Source organism: Streptopelia decaocto (assembly GCF_964273445.1).
Source record: "Streptopelia decaocto genome assembly, chromosome: 2".
Classification (NCBI taxonomy): Eukaryota; Metazoa; Chordata; class Aves; order Columbiformes; family Columbidae; genus Streptopelia; species Streptopelia decaocto.
In genome coordinates, this window is record NC_138655.1 from 55769103 (window position 1) to 55787099 (window position 17997).

Consider the following 17997-nt stretch of genomic DNA (forward strand, 5'->3'; position numbering starts at 1 on the left):
TCTTGCTGTGCTATTAAAAGCAGGCAGTTGATTTGCTGCTGCTGAGTGTCCCACATTTTAGATGCGCTCTCCTGGGCTCGCTGACAGATGGGAGTTTATATAAGACACTTGTCAGCACAACGTCAAAGGCTTGCTACCACAAAATGCTCTCTAACACGCAATGTTTTAATGAAGATGGCATTCTTGGGAATCCAGATCTGGACTTAGTCTTTCACCAATTGCAGAACACAGTCTACTGCAGTTCTCAGTTGATTTCCTTATTTAGGAATCATTTCTTACGCTGCTACCTGCAAAACTAATAAAAAATTCTTGCACTTCTAGGCAAAGCTTTAAAAAATATAACCTTCACATAGGGGAAAACTTGCTTTTATATATTCAGCTATCCAAGATGGGTGTAAAGTCTAAGGGCTTGGCCAGCAGTATTACTCAAGTTCTTCGAAAAGATCCAAACCCCTTGTAACTCAAACGTGGGAATAGCATCAGTTAAACCAGTCCATGAAAACCTCATGAATGGGTATCAGACAAAGGTCTTCATATAATAGTGGTCTGGACCAACACACTTTGCTCAGCTCTGGAAAGGGCAATATTCAAAGAGGCAAAAAAGCTCCAAACCAAGTGCATGTAACACTTACTGAGTGACAGTGCCTGCATCACCTAAGAAAAACAAACCAACCACAAAACCAAAACAGCAGCCTTTTCCCTTATTAAAGCACCTACATTGAAGGATCAAACGAATCACCATGGGTCTGCAAGCCTGATGGCAACACAGTTGGAAAAGTGGAGTCACTAGAAGTCTGGATGTGCTGGCAAAAGTGAATTTGGAGCAGAAAAGTTTGTGAATCAACTCCTTTCTCCAGCTGTGCTTTCTGAAAATGAAAGCAGCAGGGTATTTAACAGCTTTTACAGTCACAAGACTATTCAGAGTCACTTAGCCAATGACCACCTTTCCAAAATAAGTTAGCCATTAACATTGTCTAGGTACCTATTAACTATCTCTATTATCATATTTTGCACAAATAATACACCAGTATAGCCATGGAAAGCAACACTTGACTTTTTTAATTAACTGTTTTCAAATTGAGTCTTCGCATGGCATGAAACCAGGAAAAAACGAAAGGAACAATTTCATTTCTGCTCATGTACTTAATTAGAATTTGTATGTTTACATTTCATACAGATCAGATTGAAATATATCCAGGTAGACGGAAAGAATTTTGATTCCACATCAGAAAGGACAGAAATGAAAGGCAACATGATTTAAAAGAACAGTATGAAGATGACAGATTGGCAGCTTTATCTGTATTCTACCAAAAACTTAATTACAAAGTGTACTGTGGATAACGAAATTATGGACGAGTTTTTGATGAACACAGACTTTCACTGCAAGCAAAGATGGCACTGCAATTATAAAACTATACACCATCTTAATTAGTTTGGAAGGAATATTAATTTTGATGCTTTAGGGCATAAATCAATCTCTAAAAACTTTTGAGAGATGAGTCAAATCTACTGCAGCAGATTAAGACACATCTGCCTACTGGACACTTGTATTTTATGCTGCCCAGGACCGCATGGTGACTTTCAGCACCAGCCATGCCAGTTGTGGAGTTTATCAACCACAGCACAGCCATGAATGCTTGGCTCTGCTACGGGCTGGCATCACCATTTGCTGGTACCACTCACAGGGCGGTTGAGATTGGAAGGCACCTCTGGAGGTCATCTGGTCCAAACCCTCTGCTCAAGCTGGGCTACCCAGAGGCAGTTGCCCAAGGCCATTATCAGGCAGCTTTTTAATAACTTCAAGGATGGAGATTTCACAACCTCCCTGGACAACCTGTGCCAGTGCTCAGTCATCCTTACAGCGAAAAAGTGTCTCCTGATGGTCAGAAGGAACTATCTGTGTTTCAGGTTGTGTCCAGTGCCTCTGGTCGTGTCACTGAGCACCACTGGAAAGAGCCTGGATCTGTCCTTACACCTTCCCTTCAGGTATTTGTAGATGTAGATGAGACCCCCAGAGTTTCCTCTTCTCCAGCCTGAGCAGCCCCAGCTCTCTCAGCCTTTCCTCACAGGAGAGAAGTTCCAGTCCATCATCTTTGTGGCCCTTCATGGGGCCTTTTATGTCCATGTTTCTCTGGTACTGGGAAGCCCAGAATGGGACCCAGTGCTCCAGCTGTGGCCTCACCAGTGCTGAGCAGAGGGGAAGGATCACATCCCTTGAACTGCAGGCAATATTTCACATTTTTTGGTGACAAGGGCACACTGTGGGCTCACCCAGGCATGAAGCACACATGGAACACAAACTCCAGAAGACAAGACTGGGCAGCATGAGGGAGCTGCAGGAGGCCTAGGGCAGATGTCCCCTCAATAAAGCAGGTTCACTATGTGGACAGCAGGGCAGGTGGATCCCTGGTCTGATCCAGAGCAGAAATTTCTGCTCTCCTGTGCTTGCACAGTCTCTCCCTGTCTCTCTCAGTCACACTTGTTGCAATTTCTGAGCAACGTGTGTGACCTTTTCAGATACTCCACAGCAGGAGCATTTGCTTTATCTCATGGACATCACTTATCTGTGCTTACATTCCTGTCTATGGCTAGGTGCCAACAAAGATGATCTCAGTGACTTTTGGATGATCCTGAAAAAGATTAATCTTTTCTTTTACATGAGGTCCATTTTCAGCAGATATTCAAACTACCTTCCCCTTGACCACACATGCATGCATTTCCTCCACCTCGTTGACCATTTTTCCCCACGCACAGTAGATAAAAAAAAGGGAGGGAGCCCCTTTTTTTGTGGAATTTTCCTACTGTAATGTTAAGAGCTCACTGCCTGAGACGAGAAACAAGTTGTACTCTATTTTTGCCATCAGTGCTAAATGCTTAAGCAGTAGGAAACAGAGTTAGGAGGTATTGGCCCATCAGAAGACCACTTCTGGATGGCAGCAGAGGGTACCCGGGGTGGATGTGCAGCAAAGGCAGCTTTCAGAGTCTAAGCAGTGTACAGATGCTGCCAGCAAGCTGAAAAAACACTGCAGTAAACTTGCTAGAAAAACTTCAGCTTGCAAAAAGATGCAAAGTTAGATCAGATTTGTTAACTTAATTTCAAGCCTACCTTTGGAGTTGCTGCTGGCATTCCACACAAATGGGCATTTTTACTACTGTTACTCTATTTTTTTTTCTTATTGCAATAGTAGTATCACACCTTTCTCAACTCTGGCTTGAGTCCTGCCCTGTGCATCCACTACATTAAACATTTAATTCTCTTTAAGAATAGAAGTACCGTCTTCCTGTCTGCAAGTCAGCTTTACTGCTGACTTTTCATACACAGGCAGACTGGAAATAAAAACCACACAGCATCGAGTATGTGACAAAGTGCCTTAAATGTTTTATTTGACATCCATTGAGATGACCTGAACAGCTCACTCATTGCTTCATCATTTCTGATTAATGCACTCACCCAAATGCATGCCAATAAAACCCTTTCTGAAACTGCATTCCATTTGTTATATGACAGGGATGTTCACATGATAGACTGGAGAGCACATGACTACTCAGTATATATATCAGCAACAAAACATGTTACAACTCTATATGCCTGTCCTTCCTGCCTTGTGATCTGTCCCTCATGAAACCCTGTAACTCTCAGAATCCTGACAAATTTTTACAGTGCCAAATTGAAAACAGCATGACAGCAATATTTTTTCTGCCTCTTTCACAGTTTATTTACCATCTAAACCGGTCCTGGGCTGTAGTAAAAGACAGGTCAGATTGGGTCCAAATGCATTTCTGCAGATAAAAATTCTCCCTCTTCCACCACAATGAAGTGGGCTGTTTAAGCACTCACTGAGTTAAAACTATGATCTTCATATACCTGGGAAACAGATACCCAGATGCCATCCAGTGGCCCTAGAAGGAATCCATGGGATTTCACAACAATTTTATTCATAGGTAAGCTATTTTAAGTAATTTTAGAGGATTTTTTTCTCCCTTTTAGTGTTTTCAATTTCATTTTGATTTCCAATCCTCAACTGTGTCTAGGTCTGAGGGATTTTAAAGGAAGACCTCCAGATAAAGCCATCAGGTTTTGAAATAAACTAACAGTTTAAAATTCCTGGCATCTTTAGTGTAACAAACACAATATCACACAGCATAAGGTTTGTTAAAATTGGAGCTGATGTATATAACTTTTTTTTTCCCAGTTAACTGCCAATACAAACACCACAAGGTAATGACAACAAAATATCCTTACTGAAGTATTAAGTGTTTCTCTCCTTTATACCCAATACTCATCTGACAATAACAAACAGAAAAGGAATTTATTGACTTAAATGTATTTAACTGTATTCCTCATGAATTAAGATCCTTCTACGTATTTGCAAGAGAGAAAAGCACATAAACAACACCACAGCTTTTACTGGCACAAACCTAGTGTGATCATATGAGTCCTGCTTGCCTAAAGTGAAAACTACAGAGGTCATTTTAAAATGGTCTAGCAAGATTTAAAGCATTCTACCTGATATTTTCTTCACACGGATCTTTTTCTTTGTATGCTACCTTATTTTCAAAATTAAATACATTCTAAATCTATAGTCAAATGAAAGCTATAAGCAAGGATCAAGCACATCATAAAACCAAAGTATTCAGATTCCAAAAGCTGCTTGTAAGACAGTTTTCTTGGTCACTTCTTGCATGCCTACAGGGGGACTGACCCAGTGTAAAATGAAATCAGAATATCAAAATTCTGGCCTTGGTTAGGTGCAGCAATAAAAGTCTTGCTCATTTCAGTAGGGCCAAAATTCCATCTAGAAGGATTACTTCCTTTGACCTAAATGTGCTTTGAATCAATGCCTAACAACCTTTGAGAGGCAAATGGTTTCTTTCATTTGGGATTAACTCATAGTATGCTCTATGGTGCGATCAGATACTGTTGGTTTTTCATATCCAATTACAAGGTGACTAAATAATTTGCAAATTCAAAATACCCCTTTATTTTAAAAATAAATTTTAAAACATCATTGTTAACTTAACTTAAAGTAGTTATAAAAGACGATATTTTGTTTTGACATTGACAACAGACGTCATAATAGTGCTTTCTGTGGCCAAAATGTTCAAGAACTACTGGAAACATAATTCCTATCTGAGTAGAAAGAAAAACTCCAAAGGGTCTTATCTTTGAGCCTCAATATGGCCTTTGCAATAGTTATTAGTTGAGGCATTTCTAGCACAGGTCTCTCAATAAGTATGTCTGGTGGTCAGAACATTAAGGAGCAGTCAAAAACCAAGATGTGAAATTAATAATGTCACGGTTCAGGAGACAGATTTAGCACAGAGACACTCTACACCGTCTGCTCGCTGTATCAGGCGTGTTGGATGCAGATGAACCGCAATACAGGCATTTTGGAAATCAGGTGGCTCTTTAGTTGCACTGACACTGTCAAAATTATCCTTGTGTGATGCTGCTTCAGTTAAAGGAGGAAAAATGGAGATGAAACTTGACCCTGTGCAACAGAAAAACATCTCTGAGGGATTCTCCCCCTTGGACAGATGCTTCTCCACCAGGAAGAAAAGACAGCGCCAGTCCTCTATGCCTCTGCCTGGTTTGTGTCTTCCCCCAGCAGCGTGAAGATAAAAGCTCTCTTGTGCTGCTTTGAGGTTCATCTGACCCTTTGATGAGCTGATTCAGCTCATTAATCTGACAAGGAATGACTTCTTGTTTTTGGGGGGAGGTATGTGCTGTGTTTGTTTCCAAAAACCAGACGAAGGAAAACAGTGGGATTATGTGTGCGTGGGTGGAATAGCTCTGTCTCTTGCAGCAGAAAAGTTTTGAGATCAGGCTGTAAAATCCCATCCTGCTTTTCAAAGGTACTGACTTACAAAGAAAAGAAAATCCTTCAGGGACTTATTAAAAAGAAAAATTATGAGAGTGTCGTTACGTGACAAGATAACTTTGGTAAAGAAACCAGCTTTAAGAAGCATCTTTCCCTTCCCTGCCCTTCCCCTCACCCACTAGTTTTCCAATGTAGCCAACACCTCCACTGTGTTAATAAAATTGTTTATGGAGCCATTCTGCAGGCCAGATCACTGAAGCTATCTTAGTTAAAAATCATCTGCCCACCCTAAAAGTTATCCTTCAGCCAGACCATTTAATTGCAGTGGTTCATAGGATGGCCCTTCAGTCAACAGTAACATCCAAGCGGGCAGTGAACATCAGCATCATGACCTACAGGAGGAAATATTTCTTTTTTAAGTTGGCTCTGTGGTGAAGCCTATGCAAGAGACAAACAAGGCAATCACATCATAGGTAAGGAAAGCTGTTGATTGGGGACAAAATGTCAGCAAGAAGAATCTCGGATAATTCTCAGCCAAAGACATGGCATGAGAAGGAGGTGAGGAACAACAGGTAAAGCTGTGACACTTCACAACATCCCTGAAACACCAGAGAAGTTTTTAGACCTTGCACATATGCATGCAGGAATGGATGCACATATGCAATGTGTAACTCCCCGAAGAAAATCTTTTTTTTACTCCCAAATAGGTTAGTTACAATTAATAACTATTTCTACAAGACACCTGTAAATGGTTACAAGCCAAAAGAAAAAAAAAATCTCAGCTGTAGAACTGCTCTCTCTGAATACTACAGATCATTTCCTCAAGTATCTGACGTTCACTAGTGGCCGAGTACAAAAGTGATTTTGTAAGCCTGGTTCACACAGTAATGAGCTCAAAAGTAGAAAACCTTCTCAGACTGCTTACCTCCTTTGCACTTTTAATTTTGGCCAAGAAAGTGTACAGTTCCATTGTTTCTGTAAACAGAGCCCGACATACTGCTTGATAGTGGTTTGGTGCCTCTGATCGGGTTGGCAGGTGGGCAGCACACAGCTAGAGAGAAAAACAAAGAGTAATATCAAAACAATGCCCCACTGCTTTCATTAATGCTACAGAGCATGAGCTAACATGAAAGCAAATGCAATGGAATACTTAGGGCACAAAAATCCATGAGACATTCAAGTTCAGGCAGAAATGGGGGTGCATTTTCTAAACCTTCTGCTACCATTTATTTTATGAGATGAGTTCTATACGGATGGTAAGGGGACTGGTTGACCGCATCCTGAAAATCTTTGAAAACCAAGACACTGCCTTTTCACTTTAAAATAATAAATAAATAAATAAATAAATGCATATATACATAAATGAGACAACATAATTGTGAAGAAGATAAAAAGCAATCTTACAGTATCGAATTTTGGGAAAATTTACGTAATTCAAACTAGCCTTAACACAGTAAGTGTTGTTTAGCTTCCTAAGAATGTGGAAGAGAACAGTGTCCCTATCAATTTATGAGAGGACAGAAGGTGAAGCAAGGAAAAAAGTAAAATGTAATCATGAAGCTGAAACTCTGATTTAATTTATTTAAAGCAATACAAAGGTTTCAAAAATGAGCAAGAACCATGGAAGCACAGGCTTGTTGCTTCATCTCAGACGTTCATTAACATTTCCAGACACAAGCCCAGCTGATGTAAAGAAACACTGATAAATGCTTTCAGGTACACTAAACCTGCAAAAACTCTGAAAGTCTACACAAATCACTACTAATAATTCACAACTACTGTTGTCAGTCCAGCATCGCTTTTAGAGTGAAACAAGCAGCTCCCATTTGCAACAAGACAAGTTTCACTGAGACCAGCCTTTTTATTTAAAACAGAGAACCTGAATGGTATGAGCACCATCAAGCTTCATGAACATCCAGCTTCTACTACTGTAGAATTTCTCAGCACTGATGCTAATAGTTGCAATAATTTTTTCCCCTAAGGCAAATCCATCACCTGTAAGTATTGGTCATGGAAATCTTGGCTGGAAATGGACAGAACAAAATAACATCTATAATTTGTTCCCTAAACAGTTTTAAATAAAAAACCCAAAGGCAAAACTAGAGCAACCATATAATATATCACAATGGTGCATATATTAAGATAAAACAAAATCTTAACCAAGGCCTTAAAATTTATCTTGTTGCTGTGGTTTTATAGTAGCTATTTATTATATATATAGCTGTACTTATATATATATTATTATATTATATATTATATATATAATATATATATATCTATATATAGCTGTACTATAGCTATAGAGCTAAAACTAAGAAAAAACCAAAACCTGAGGCGCTAGGTGGCTGCATTCAGACCTCCAGACCCGAAGCTTGAGACAAAAGCCCCTTTAGAAGAAGAGCCCTTAATGAGCCTAGTGGCACATTTGTCTAAATCTCTCCTGTTATTACAGTGAACACGGCGGTAACAAGGGGCACAACGCGTGTAAAGCTCGGGCTGCTTTTCCAGATTGCTTTCCATTTGATTTAAATCCATACTGCCACTGAAAGGTGCGGTCCTGTGGCCTCCAGCCGCGCGTGTCCACAGATGCCCTGATGCTGGCACTGGAGTTCGTGCCCTCGCTCAGAGAGAATTACTCACCCGGGCATAAATTAACACCACAGAGGAAGCGGGGCAGGAGACAATAATTCCTCACGGCACGGATACAGGCGTAGTAGTGCAGGCAAACAGGAGCAAGGGGAATGCGCTGCCAGAGCAGGGAGAAAGGGGGAAAGGGAGGAAGGGCAGAACCATCTCTTCAGTGGTTCCGTCTCACTGACATGTTACCTTCTAAGGCCACAGCCCCCTCGTTATCTTTTATTTTTTCCAATTAGTACAACAATACAGACTTCAGAGGTAGGTCAGATTTAGGCAACTTCTTGCATAAATTTTCATAGGCACAATTTGGACTCCTGCAATATCCTATTCTGATTATTATATCCACATATATATATATATATACACACACATATCTCCTTTTAGTCATAAAAAGACTATAAGGTAAGAGTACATGTCTGTGTGGAAATATGCCTTCCATCCTTCCAAATCATATCACCTCCTTTGCAGGTAAAGGGAGGAAATCTATAACAGATGGTCCTCTAGTGTGCGCTACAGTGACGATGCATACCACAAAGATAGAAGCTACTAAATATTTCCTTTGACATAATGAAAAAGTCGGAACATTTAAAAGAGCAGATTTTGAGTACGGGTAATTTGTGTTCCTTTCTCTGAGTAACTAACCATGTGCTTACCTGCCTTACTATATTTTCAGTAAGCTATTTCTGGTTATTAATTATAGCACAGATAAAAAGGGTTTCATTCTAAAATAAAACACTTACAGGAATAACAATAACTATCAGAATAACAACAACAGCAATTTCAAAAAGGTCATAAAATGGTATGAGTCTTCACAGCTGAGAATAAAGTTTTATTATTATACAGATTGCACACAGGTTTTTAAGAATTTTTTTTTTCTTTATTTAGAAGCATGTTAATTAGAAGCAATTTGCATTAAATATTGAGAAATTAATGAAATGCAGCGGTGGCAAGTGCAAGCAGGGGATGGATATAATCTTGATTCTATTATTGAACAAGAAGTAAAGCAAAAACCAAAAAATTAAATGCCTGCTGCTAAACTTAGTTACAAAAGCAACCACATAAAAAGTTAACCATTTGGTTTGTAAATGTTAGACTGCAGATATTAAAAGAGGGGCACCAGCTCCTACTAACTTTCATGTTCTGAAAAATCAGTCTCTGAGTGATATTATACTATGTGAAGATGCATTACATACAAAAAACTCTTGTGGTAACATTAAGTCAAGTGACTTAGCATAAATTTTTGAATTGGTGAAGGTAAGCCTGAAGAAAAAGGAAAATGCACACAGGACAGACTTTTTTCCCCTTCATTGGAATATATTGTACTTGCACGTTAGTCAGAGCATGTTGTTGACAAACTATAACTTCTACATTAAAAAATACTGCAAAATCTATGCAGGCAAGGCAAATCAAGTACAAAATGTCACTTGTAGACCAAGTTCAGGATATTTATCCACTTAAAAAAAAAATTAAAAATCACATATTTGATTTTTTGATAGTAGTGCTTGAAAAGCTATGTTACTGTAACACAAAAATCACAGCCAGAATGTCTGAATAATTGAGATATGAAAGGACAGCCACCTAATGAACTCCTGCTCTTGCCATGTCGTAGTGGTGGAGGTGCAAGAAGGATTAAGATCAGGTCTCCAGTCTTTTCCAGCCATTTGGTGTTCATCGAGGAAAGGAAGCTCCTGTACGCTGCTTATTCTGATGCTTTCCTTTTCATCCCTCATGGTACAACTTAAAACTATCCTAAGGAGAATGAATGCAAAGCGTGTCCAGAGCTTAACACAAGGGATGTTTGTTCTGTTTCCAGGCAGTCTCCAAAAGTACGGTTGAAAACAAATTACATGGTCTTTGCAAACTGGTAAAATATCAAAAATATTTTTAACAACCGAAACATCACCTAGCTTGGTCTGTAAGCGTTTCCATTTGCAATCATTGTGAAGAGCTGGGATTTTAAAGAATTTTTATTTTTCCTAACTGAGCCTATCCAAAACCCTGCTTGACCTAAAGCATTCAATCTTTGCTGAGATCACTAAGAAGATTAGAGACTGTTTCCATCCATATTCAGGGTTCACAGAAAAAAAAAAAGGGCATTATGTAAATACCATAGCCTTGCCAGCTCCTCCATCCAAATTCATCCTCAATTGACCAGGAAACGGAGTGCACTAAGCCAAAGCAGTGTTAACAGAAATCACAATTTAACCATCCAAAGAAATCAAACAGCATTTCTTGCATCTGTTTGAATATATTGCATCAAGGGCTCCATAAAATTACAAAAAAATACAGCTGATTCACCCACTAAAACTCACGTAGGCTTTGCAAAACCTTTTTGGCTAGGTATATACTGGAAGCTTCACCCAAACACCTGGCCTGCTGGAATTAAGATTTCGAAAGACAAAAACGGTTTCCACTTGCAGTCATCTTGGGCAGAGGGCCTGTATGAAAGCACCACAAAGAAGAGAAAGCAAAGACAAGCTATTGATATTATGTAAAACATACTACCAGCCTGCAAATGCCAGGCTTGTTAAGTGCTTTGAAAGCCTTAGAGTATTAACACAGACTTAGAAGATGTGCTTTTTCTTAAGCAACAAGAAGAAATCACTTCAACCAGATTGCTGATGGCTGAACATGCAACCGTACTAGGTACCTGCATCATCCTTTTCAGTATGGTACTGCATAATAAAACTCAGTTTGAGATGCCATCCCAAGTTCAGGTTGTTTTCTGAAAGGTTTTATCTCTATCCAGATATATATCTTTTTTTTTTAAAAAAAGTCTAGTTTATCCTTTAATTCCTATAAATATGAACTTCAAGGAGCCATTTGTCTTACCAGAAAAATCTTACCAAGGCAATACTTGTGTATTTGTAAAACCCAACTGAGCATTTTGCTTCACTTTATTATCCAGAATAACGTTAAGGGATGGACCATTCAAAGGAATAAGAAGTGTTTTGACATGAGTTTGTAAGATGTTTCTCCCTGCTAGGACCACCCCTGTGCACCGTACACCAGACTCAGGCCCAGTGCAAGTTTTGAGGTGGTTTCCATAGCACCTGGAGCCGTCTTGGCAGCTCTCGACCAGTTCACAGCTGCTCTTTCCAACTTTCCGGGCAGAGGTTTGTCCCCAGCTCCACCATTTGGAACTGCAGTAAGCCAAGGACCGGCCAATCCCTCTGATAAAGGACCTGATGGGAATACTAGCAGGATAAGGCTGTGATGAGACAAAAGGGATGGGAGCAGAGTTAGCTACTAACACACAAAATAAATTCACAGGAAGTTACTCTGCCCAGAGCAACTGCAGAAGCTTTGCAACTTTTTAAATTGATATTTTAAATGATCATTTTCAAGTGCTCTGGAATGTCCATTTGCTTGACATGTGAGCTCCTAATTAATTTTACACACCTCAAGGAAAAGGTAGGTTTTGCAGAAACGGAGGCAAATTGCTAGTTTGCTGGTGTCAGGCACATCTACCTTGTTATTTAAGTGTTCTCCAGCAATCTGGTAAGGCTTTGCCCTCACACTGGTATTTGTTGTTTTGATCATGTTTTTTATCGCTTTGAGGTGGACAAGAGAAGAACTACATAGTTCTCTACTTACACAAGTTAAGAATTTGATGTTTTAAGTGATCCTCCCCATAAAATGACTTGACAAATACAATCTTTCTTTACCGACTTTCCTTTCTAATTGCAACTAAGCTACTGCATTTAGCAATAACAGGTACGATTTGATTAAATCATGGCCTTGGTTGGTTCCCTCTTTCAGGATTGTAAAAAGAAGAAAAAAGTGTAGCTGCTGAAATTAAAATCAAAACTGCAAATGGGAATTAGATGATGCAAGGACTAAAACCAGTGCTTTGCACAAGATCTTGATCCATAAAGAACTGTCCAGTTGTTTGTATCACGCAATCTTCATTAACTACCCTCTGACTTGCAAACTCGGAGGATTTAAAGGCCTTGAGCAAATTATTTACATATATGCTAAAATGTCAAACAGGAATGGACTAGCAAATGTTTGCAAATGCTCTCCTGAATCAAAACTTAAGTCAGTGTGGATGTTAAAAGACTCACGTGGGTCGACTGGGAAATGCTTCAGTGCTCTTTCACGTGCTGTGGTTGTTTTTAGAAACACAAAGCAAAACCCAAGCAATTCAACAATGCTCAGGATGAAACTGGTGCACAGTAAAGGCTTCTCCTCCACTATTCTCTTCTAAACAGAGTATCTGTCCTGACACTCTTTCCTCCAGGTACTGATTGCCTTGAGGTGCTGAGCACTGCGATTCATTTTCTTTCTTAAAATCTGACATTTCACAGCCACTTGAAGAGTCTTAACTACTTTTCCACGCTCTTAGACTGAATTTAAGTGGTGATGAGACTCTTGATGAAATTTCAACAGACAGCAACTGCAAGACTAACACCTCACTGTACTATCTCACTGATAAACTTGAACCCTTTCCAAGGACAAAAGCAATTAAAGGTGAAGACAATTTGTATTCTGTTACATTTATTTGATACTATCTTCAGGGAAACAAGTCTTATACATATTCAACACAATTACAAACGTGTTTGAAAGCATTTAAAACTTACATGAGTTTTAAGAAATGGAAAGCAAACTACAGTATAAATTACTGACTACATTTAAATTTTTAAGCCAAATCCTGTATTTTTAATGCTCAGTGAACCCTATTCTTACTCTTTTTTAGCTGTCTCAGTACAGAATGAAAACCTTGACTATCGAAATAGGCTTCCAGTTCAGGTAAACCTATGTTTTTGTGAGACAATGATACTTCCACTGGACATTTTGACATTAATTTTTCAATGACTGACTAATTTTATGTGCTCATGCAGACTTCTTGACAAAGCTGCATGCGTGTAAATTCTCATTTCTTTTTGAGAGCTATTGAGCTATTTTGACCTCTCAAATATATCCCCTGCATACAGCTGTTTCTGGAATATGTGTTAGGTGTATTGTTACACTGTCTTTACACAGTGGACTAACAACATCCTGCTTCTCAAAGAGGCTTGTTTCAAAAGAGCCAATTAAGTGAAAACCAATTCTGCATTCTCTCCCAGTTTCAGAGAAACTGTGCTCTATTGTTTCTTAGCAGAATAATGGAGGAATTTATAATATAAATACACAGTAACCTGAATTTGCTAGCTCTCGTTCTATGACTAGTCAGTGGAACATCAATGGGATTATTCACGAGCAACGTCAAAATCCTACAATGTATATTTTTCCCATTCTTTTACACGAAATGTCAACCCCTGCAACGTTTACCGAAACCACTAGTTAGCCTGTTAACAGCAGCCGTTTTGTAAAGCTTTCTGCTTCACAGCAAGGCAGCAGCTCTCTGTACGTTCTCTGTACATTGGGCAGCTCCCATCTGCGCAGCTCACGCGGCTGCATTTTGCGCAGGAGCAGCAGCGCGAAGGACGGGATGGAGGCATCCAAGTAAGAAAACCAGCTTCAGAAGCCGTGTAGAGGGGTAGATGGGGAAACATGATAAAAATGGATAATTAAAGGAAAAGGGGAGTGGCTGCACATATTCGCAGGGCTACCTGTACAGTTGTTTAGCTAACAGCCCATTAAACCGGGGAACCACCCTTTGCACTATTAAATAACTTAGACTCAAACAACTGATAGCAAAGAGTAGCACCGCTGTAATGTCATTTTGTATGGTTGTCTGCCACGCTTCTCAGGCCCTCCTTAGGGCCAGAGCGTGCCTTCTTGCTGGATAGACTGCTTCTGTTCAGCAGGAAAGAGAGGAGAGCTGGTTTTGTACCGGGATGCTTGGCACACGCAGCAGAGAATGAGAGCAGGATGGATACCCTGCTTTTTTCCCTCTCTCTCCAAGCCTCCATCCAAGCATACAAAGCAGCTATTACACTCAGGGTACTGCTTGAAAAACAAACAAAACAGAGCATCTCTGGAAAAACAGTGGAACATAGTGAAATTTTCAAACAGAATAAAAGAGAAAACAATTTCCTCAGGAGGCAGCAGAAAATGATGGGGAATGACTCTCAAATCAGAAACCAAATCTCACTGACACACATGGAAAAGGAGGGGACAATAATGCAGAAAAGAGGTTGTTTCTTTATCAGTTTTCCAAAAATGCCCATCAATCTCCTTACTAAACAATTCAGATGCTTGCATACTTACTAAATGAGAGACAATATATTAATGTGACGCAGTTTTATTCATGACCCACTTAAAAGCCAATTAAAATGTATCAACTCAAATAAAAACATGCACTTTCCTTGGCAGCAATTTACAGTTCACACACAGAGCTTTAAAATGTATGTGTGTGGGAAGCTTTTCTGTTTTTATGTAAAGCGCTGAAACTTCTCTTGGTAGGCATAAAAATAATTTGCTTTCATGTTTTGTCCTGAAGCATGACTTTTTATTCCTATCCAAAAAAATTAAAAAAGAGATTTTCAGCTGCATAACCAAACAAACTGCATTACTAAACATAACAAGCTTTTAAACTTCACTCCCAATGAATAAACCCGGCAACTTCTAAACAGTCTCATTTTGCTTTGATTCATTCCCAGTGTATGGAAACCTGTTCTGTTCCTCCATATATACTGTACTCCTTATTTGTAGTACATTTGTCAGGGAAATCAGGTCTTGAAACACTGACTGCATGGAAAAGGCCTAAAGAAAAATTTTTCCTCTTCTTCTTCCAGGCAAGTATGCTTAACATTTTTTTCTTAAAATTTACAGGCATTGGATCTACATTGAAATTGTCTTATCAAGCATATCAGTTACATAAATGTTAATAATTAAAACATGCCACTCTAAGATAGGTATGAATGAAATTATCTAACAAACAATTTATTGATTAAATTAATTTATTAAAAATAAAACACTATAATTTTTATTCAAATGTATATCCTTGCTTATTCAAGCAAAACAGATATCCAGCAAATCAGAACTTAAAAGGTGTTATTTTCTTTTCAGTTCTCCCTGTTTCTAGTGCCGGTGCCCTTTTTTGTCCTTTTCCTCTATGCCCACCCCATTCCTGGAAATTGTCTCCAGTATGGTAATTACTAGAAATTGAATTATCTAGAGTCAATGGCTTTGACATACGCCCTGTATATAGGTGGGATTAACCACCTGTAGGGACTGCAGATGGTGTTTATACTGCCCCAACTGCTCAGAGACTTGCGGTAAAAACAGCTTTACTTCGGCTCCATAAACTTCTCGCCAACAGTAGCAACAGGAGTGAAACCACCGTTCTACTCCGCCAAGCATTCAGGGCCACTTCATATATCCCAAACTGCACAGGGTCTGCACCACAGGGTCTGTAGTCAGTGCTGCAGGGACTCTGTGACAGCAGTTGCCTCGCAGTCCACACCGCATGTATTCTCTGACCCTTGCAACACTAAGAATTACCTATTCTATTGTGCTGATGGAGATCTGAAACTGGTGCAAAGCCCACTGAGTTTGTCACGAATCTTTTCTGATAAAGAAAACTTCTTTCAACCTCATTAGATAATTCTTAGCATTCTTATCTAAGAAGGAGACTTGTAGAAACAAGCATGTTCTACAGTAAAAAGGAGATGTCCTTGACAAAGAATAGTTAAGGGAAAAAACAAAAACAAAAAACCACACACCACAACCCAGCAACCAGCTGCCTCTTAATCAAAATCTTATTATTTGAAAGGAAAAAATAGAAAATGGAAGGAGGCAAATCACTTTCCTAGTTCTCCAGTCAACTGCTGCATGAGTGCTTTGTTTTCAAACACAGCTCTTAAAATAATTAAACTATTTAGTGCCAGGTACTCTAAGGAACTGCACCATAGATAATTATTTACCTGTTCTCAGTTACATATCATGAAAGATATATCTCTGCAAGTCAGGCAGGAACTCCCAGCTCAGTTCCTCAACTTCAAAGCCACATTTAAAAGCCCTGGCACTTGCAGAGGCATCTACTACAAGTCCATTGAAATAGATGCCTTTTCATGATATGTTTACCAATGCCTTCCAAAGCAGAAATATAAAAGGAATTAAATCTCTGGAAGGTAATTAATACTGTAGAGACCTCAGTCCATGGAGATTAAGGTAATCAAAGGGCTGATCACGGTGGAGCACTCTCCTGCATGTAGTCAAAGACCAATTGTTACTCTTGGGTAGCTCTGTTCTGTACAGACATTTTAATAATAAAGCCACTTCTGAGGGCCAAAACTCAGGGCAGTTATTTTTGAAAGAAACAAGACTCAAAAGCAAAGTACAGGTAACTAGAAATGCAAATGTATAAATCTATCTCAAACATTGCTACCTTCGACAAAATGAAAGCCCGTTTAACACTAATTTCATACAGAAGAACTCAATAGCAATGGAGAAAGGGGCAAGTCTAAGGCACTGCCAAAATGCCTCTGAACTGAATTTAGGACACACCATCACATCTACAACAAGTCTGGTGTAAAACCGATGAGTGTTAAACCTTACAGCTTGTTCTGCCAGCCAAGAGAGCTGAAAACCTCGCTCTCTTGTCAAAAAGCCCTAAATGAAGTGTTTCTCAAGGCCTTTTTGCCAGTATCCTTAAGCATACCCCAGGATCCCACAAGACAGATGACTTCGGATGGAAACTGGGGAGGTGAGGGGGCGCCAGTTCCCCCAAATTCGGTGTGACACCAGCAGGCAGCAGCCAAGAAATCACTCTGCTTGCAGCATCTTCATTAAAAGGCCTGCATAGCTGCCAAATTAACCTCAAAGAGAGGTTATCTTTATCCGTCGGAGTGGTGAAGAAATTAATTGTTTTATTGTGGCAGGCCTCTGGGACAATGGAGGTTGGCGAGGGGGTGGCCTCATTATTTGCTCAGTTACCTCACCTCAGCAGTTCGCTGCTGGGCACCCAGGCAGCAATGATTCCCGCTGGGAGAGATTACAAACCTCTTGAGTTTCACCTTTACGGCAGAGAGTGTCCCGAATGTGACAAGAGATGCCCGTCCTGTTTGACCTGCTGGCCTGACCCTAGAGCCAGGCCGAGGGCAGATGGGTGCCATGCAACATCCCCCGGCCTGCCAGAGAGCACGTGCAAGGAGCGGGCATGTCCCCTTTCCCCTTCTCCTTCAGCCTCATGACAGAAACTGGGCCCACGTAGGAAAGAAAACCCAACCCGTAGTGTTCAGAGGTACACTTTGTGCAACTATTTGGCAGTTTGTTTTGTTATGTTTTGTCTTCTTAAGGTTTCCCGTAAGGACAGATTTCAGCACTCCTGCAGAAGGTGACCACCATGAGGCCAAGTGCCAGGCTCCTCACTGGAAAATGCCCTGCTCTGAAAGCAGTTAAGCACCATTTCCAGAACAAGAAATTGCAATAAACACCCCTCCTTTTGCTCGCTAACACATTCAAATGCGAAAAGGACTGACATCACCCTTTTAAAATGAGCACAGTGGTTACTTTCAAAGTTGACCTCCAATTACACTGCCTGGAATGAAAAAGCAGAGCATCTCTTTAAGACACCAAATGACATCACTTTAATTAATGAAACCTGTCTATCAACATAATTCACTTAAACACTTGTCACGTTCAAAGC

General features: G+C 39.8%; 1 protein-coding gene across 1 annotated transcript in view; it reads right to left on the reverse strand.

Moving 5' to 3' along the window:
* The window catches only part of SPIRE1 (spire type actin nucleation factor 1), a 134270-nt gene that overhangs the window by 45623 nt on the left and 70650 nt on the right, over positions 1-17997 (reverse strand). Inside the window, exon 4 of the mRNA XM_082046309.1 lies at positions 6748-6873. Within this exon, the coding sequence (XP_081902435.1) occupies positions 6748-6873 (126 nt within the window). The remainder of the gene's footprint in view (positions 1-6747; positions 6874-17997) is intronic.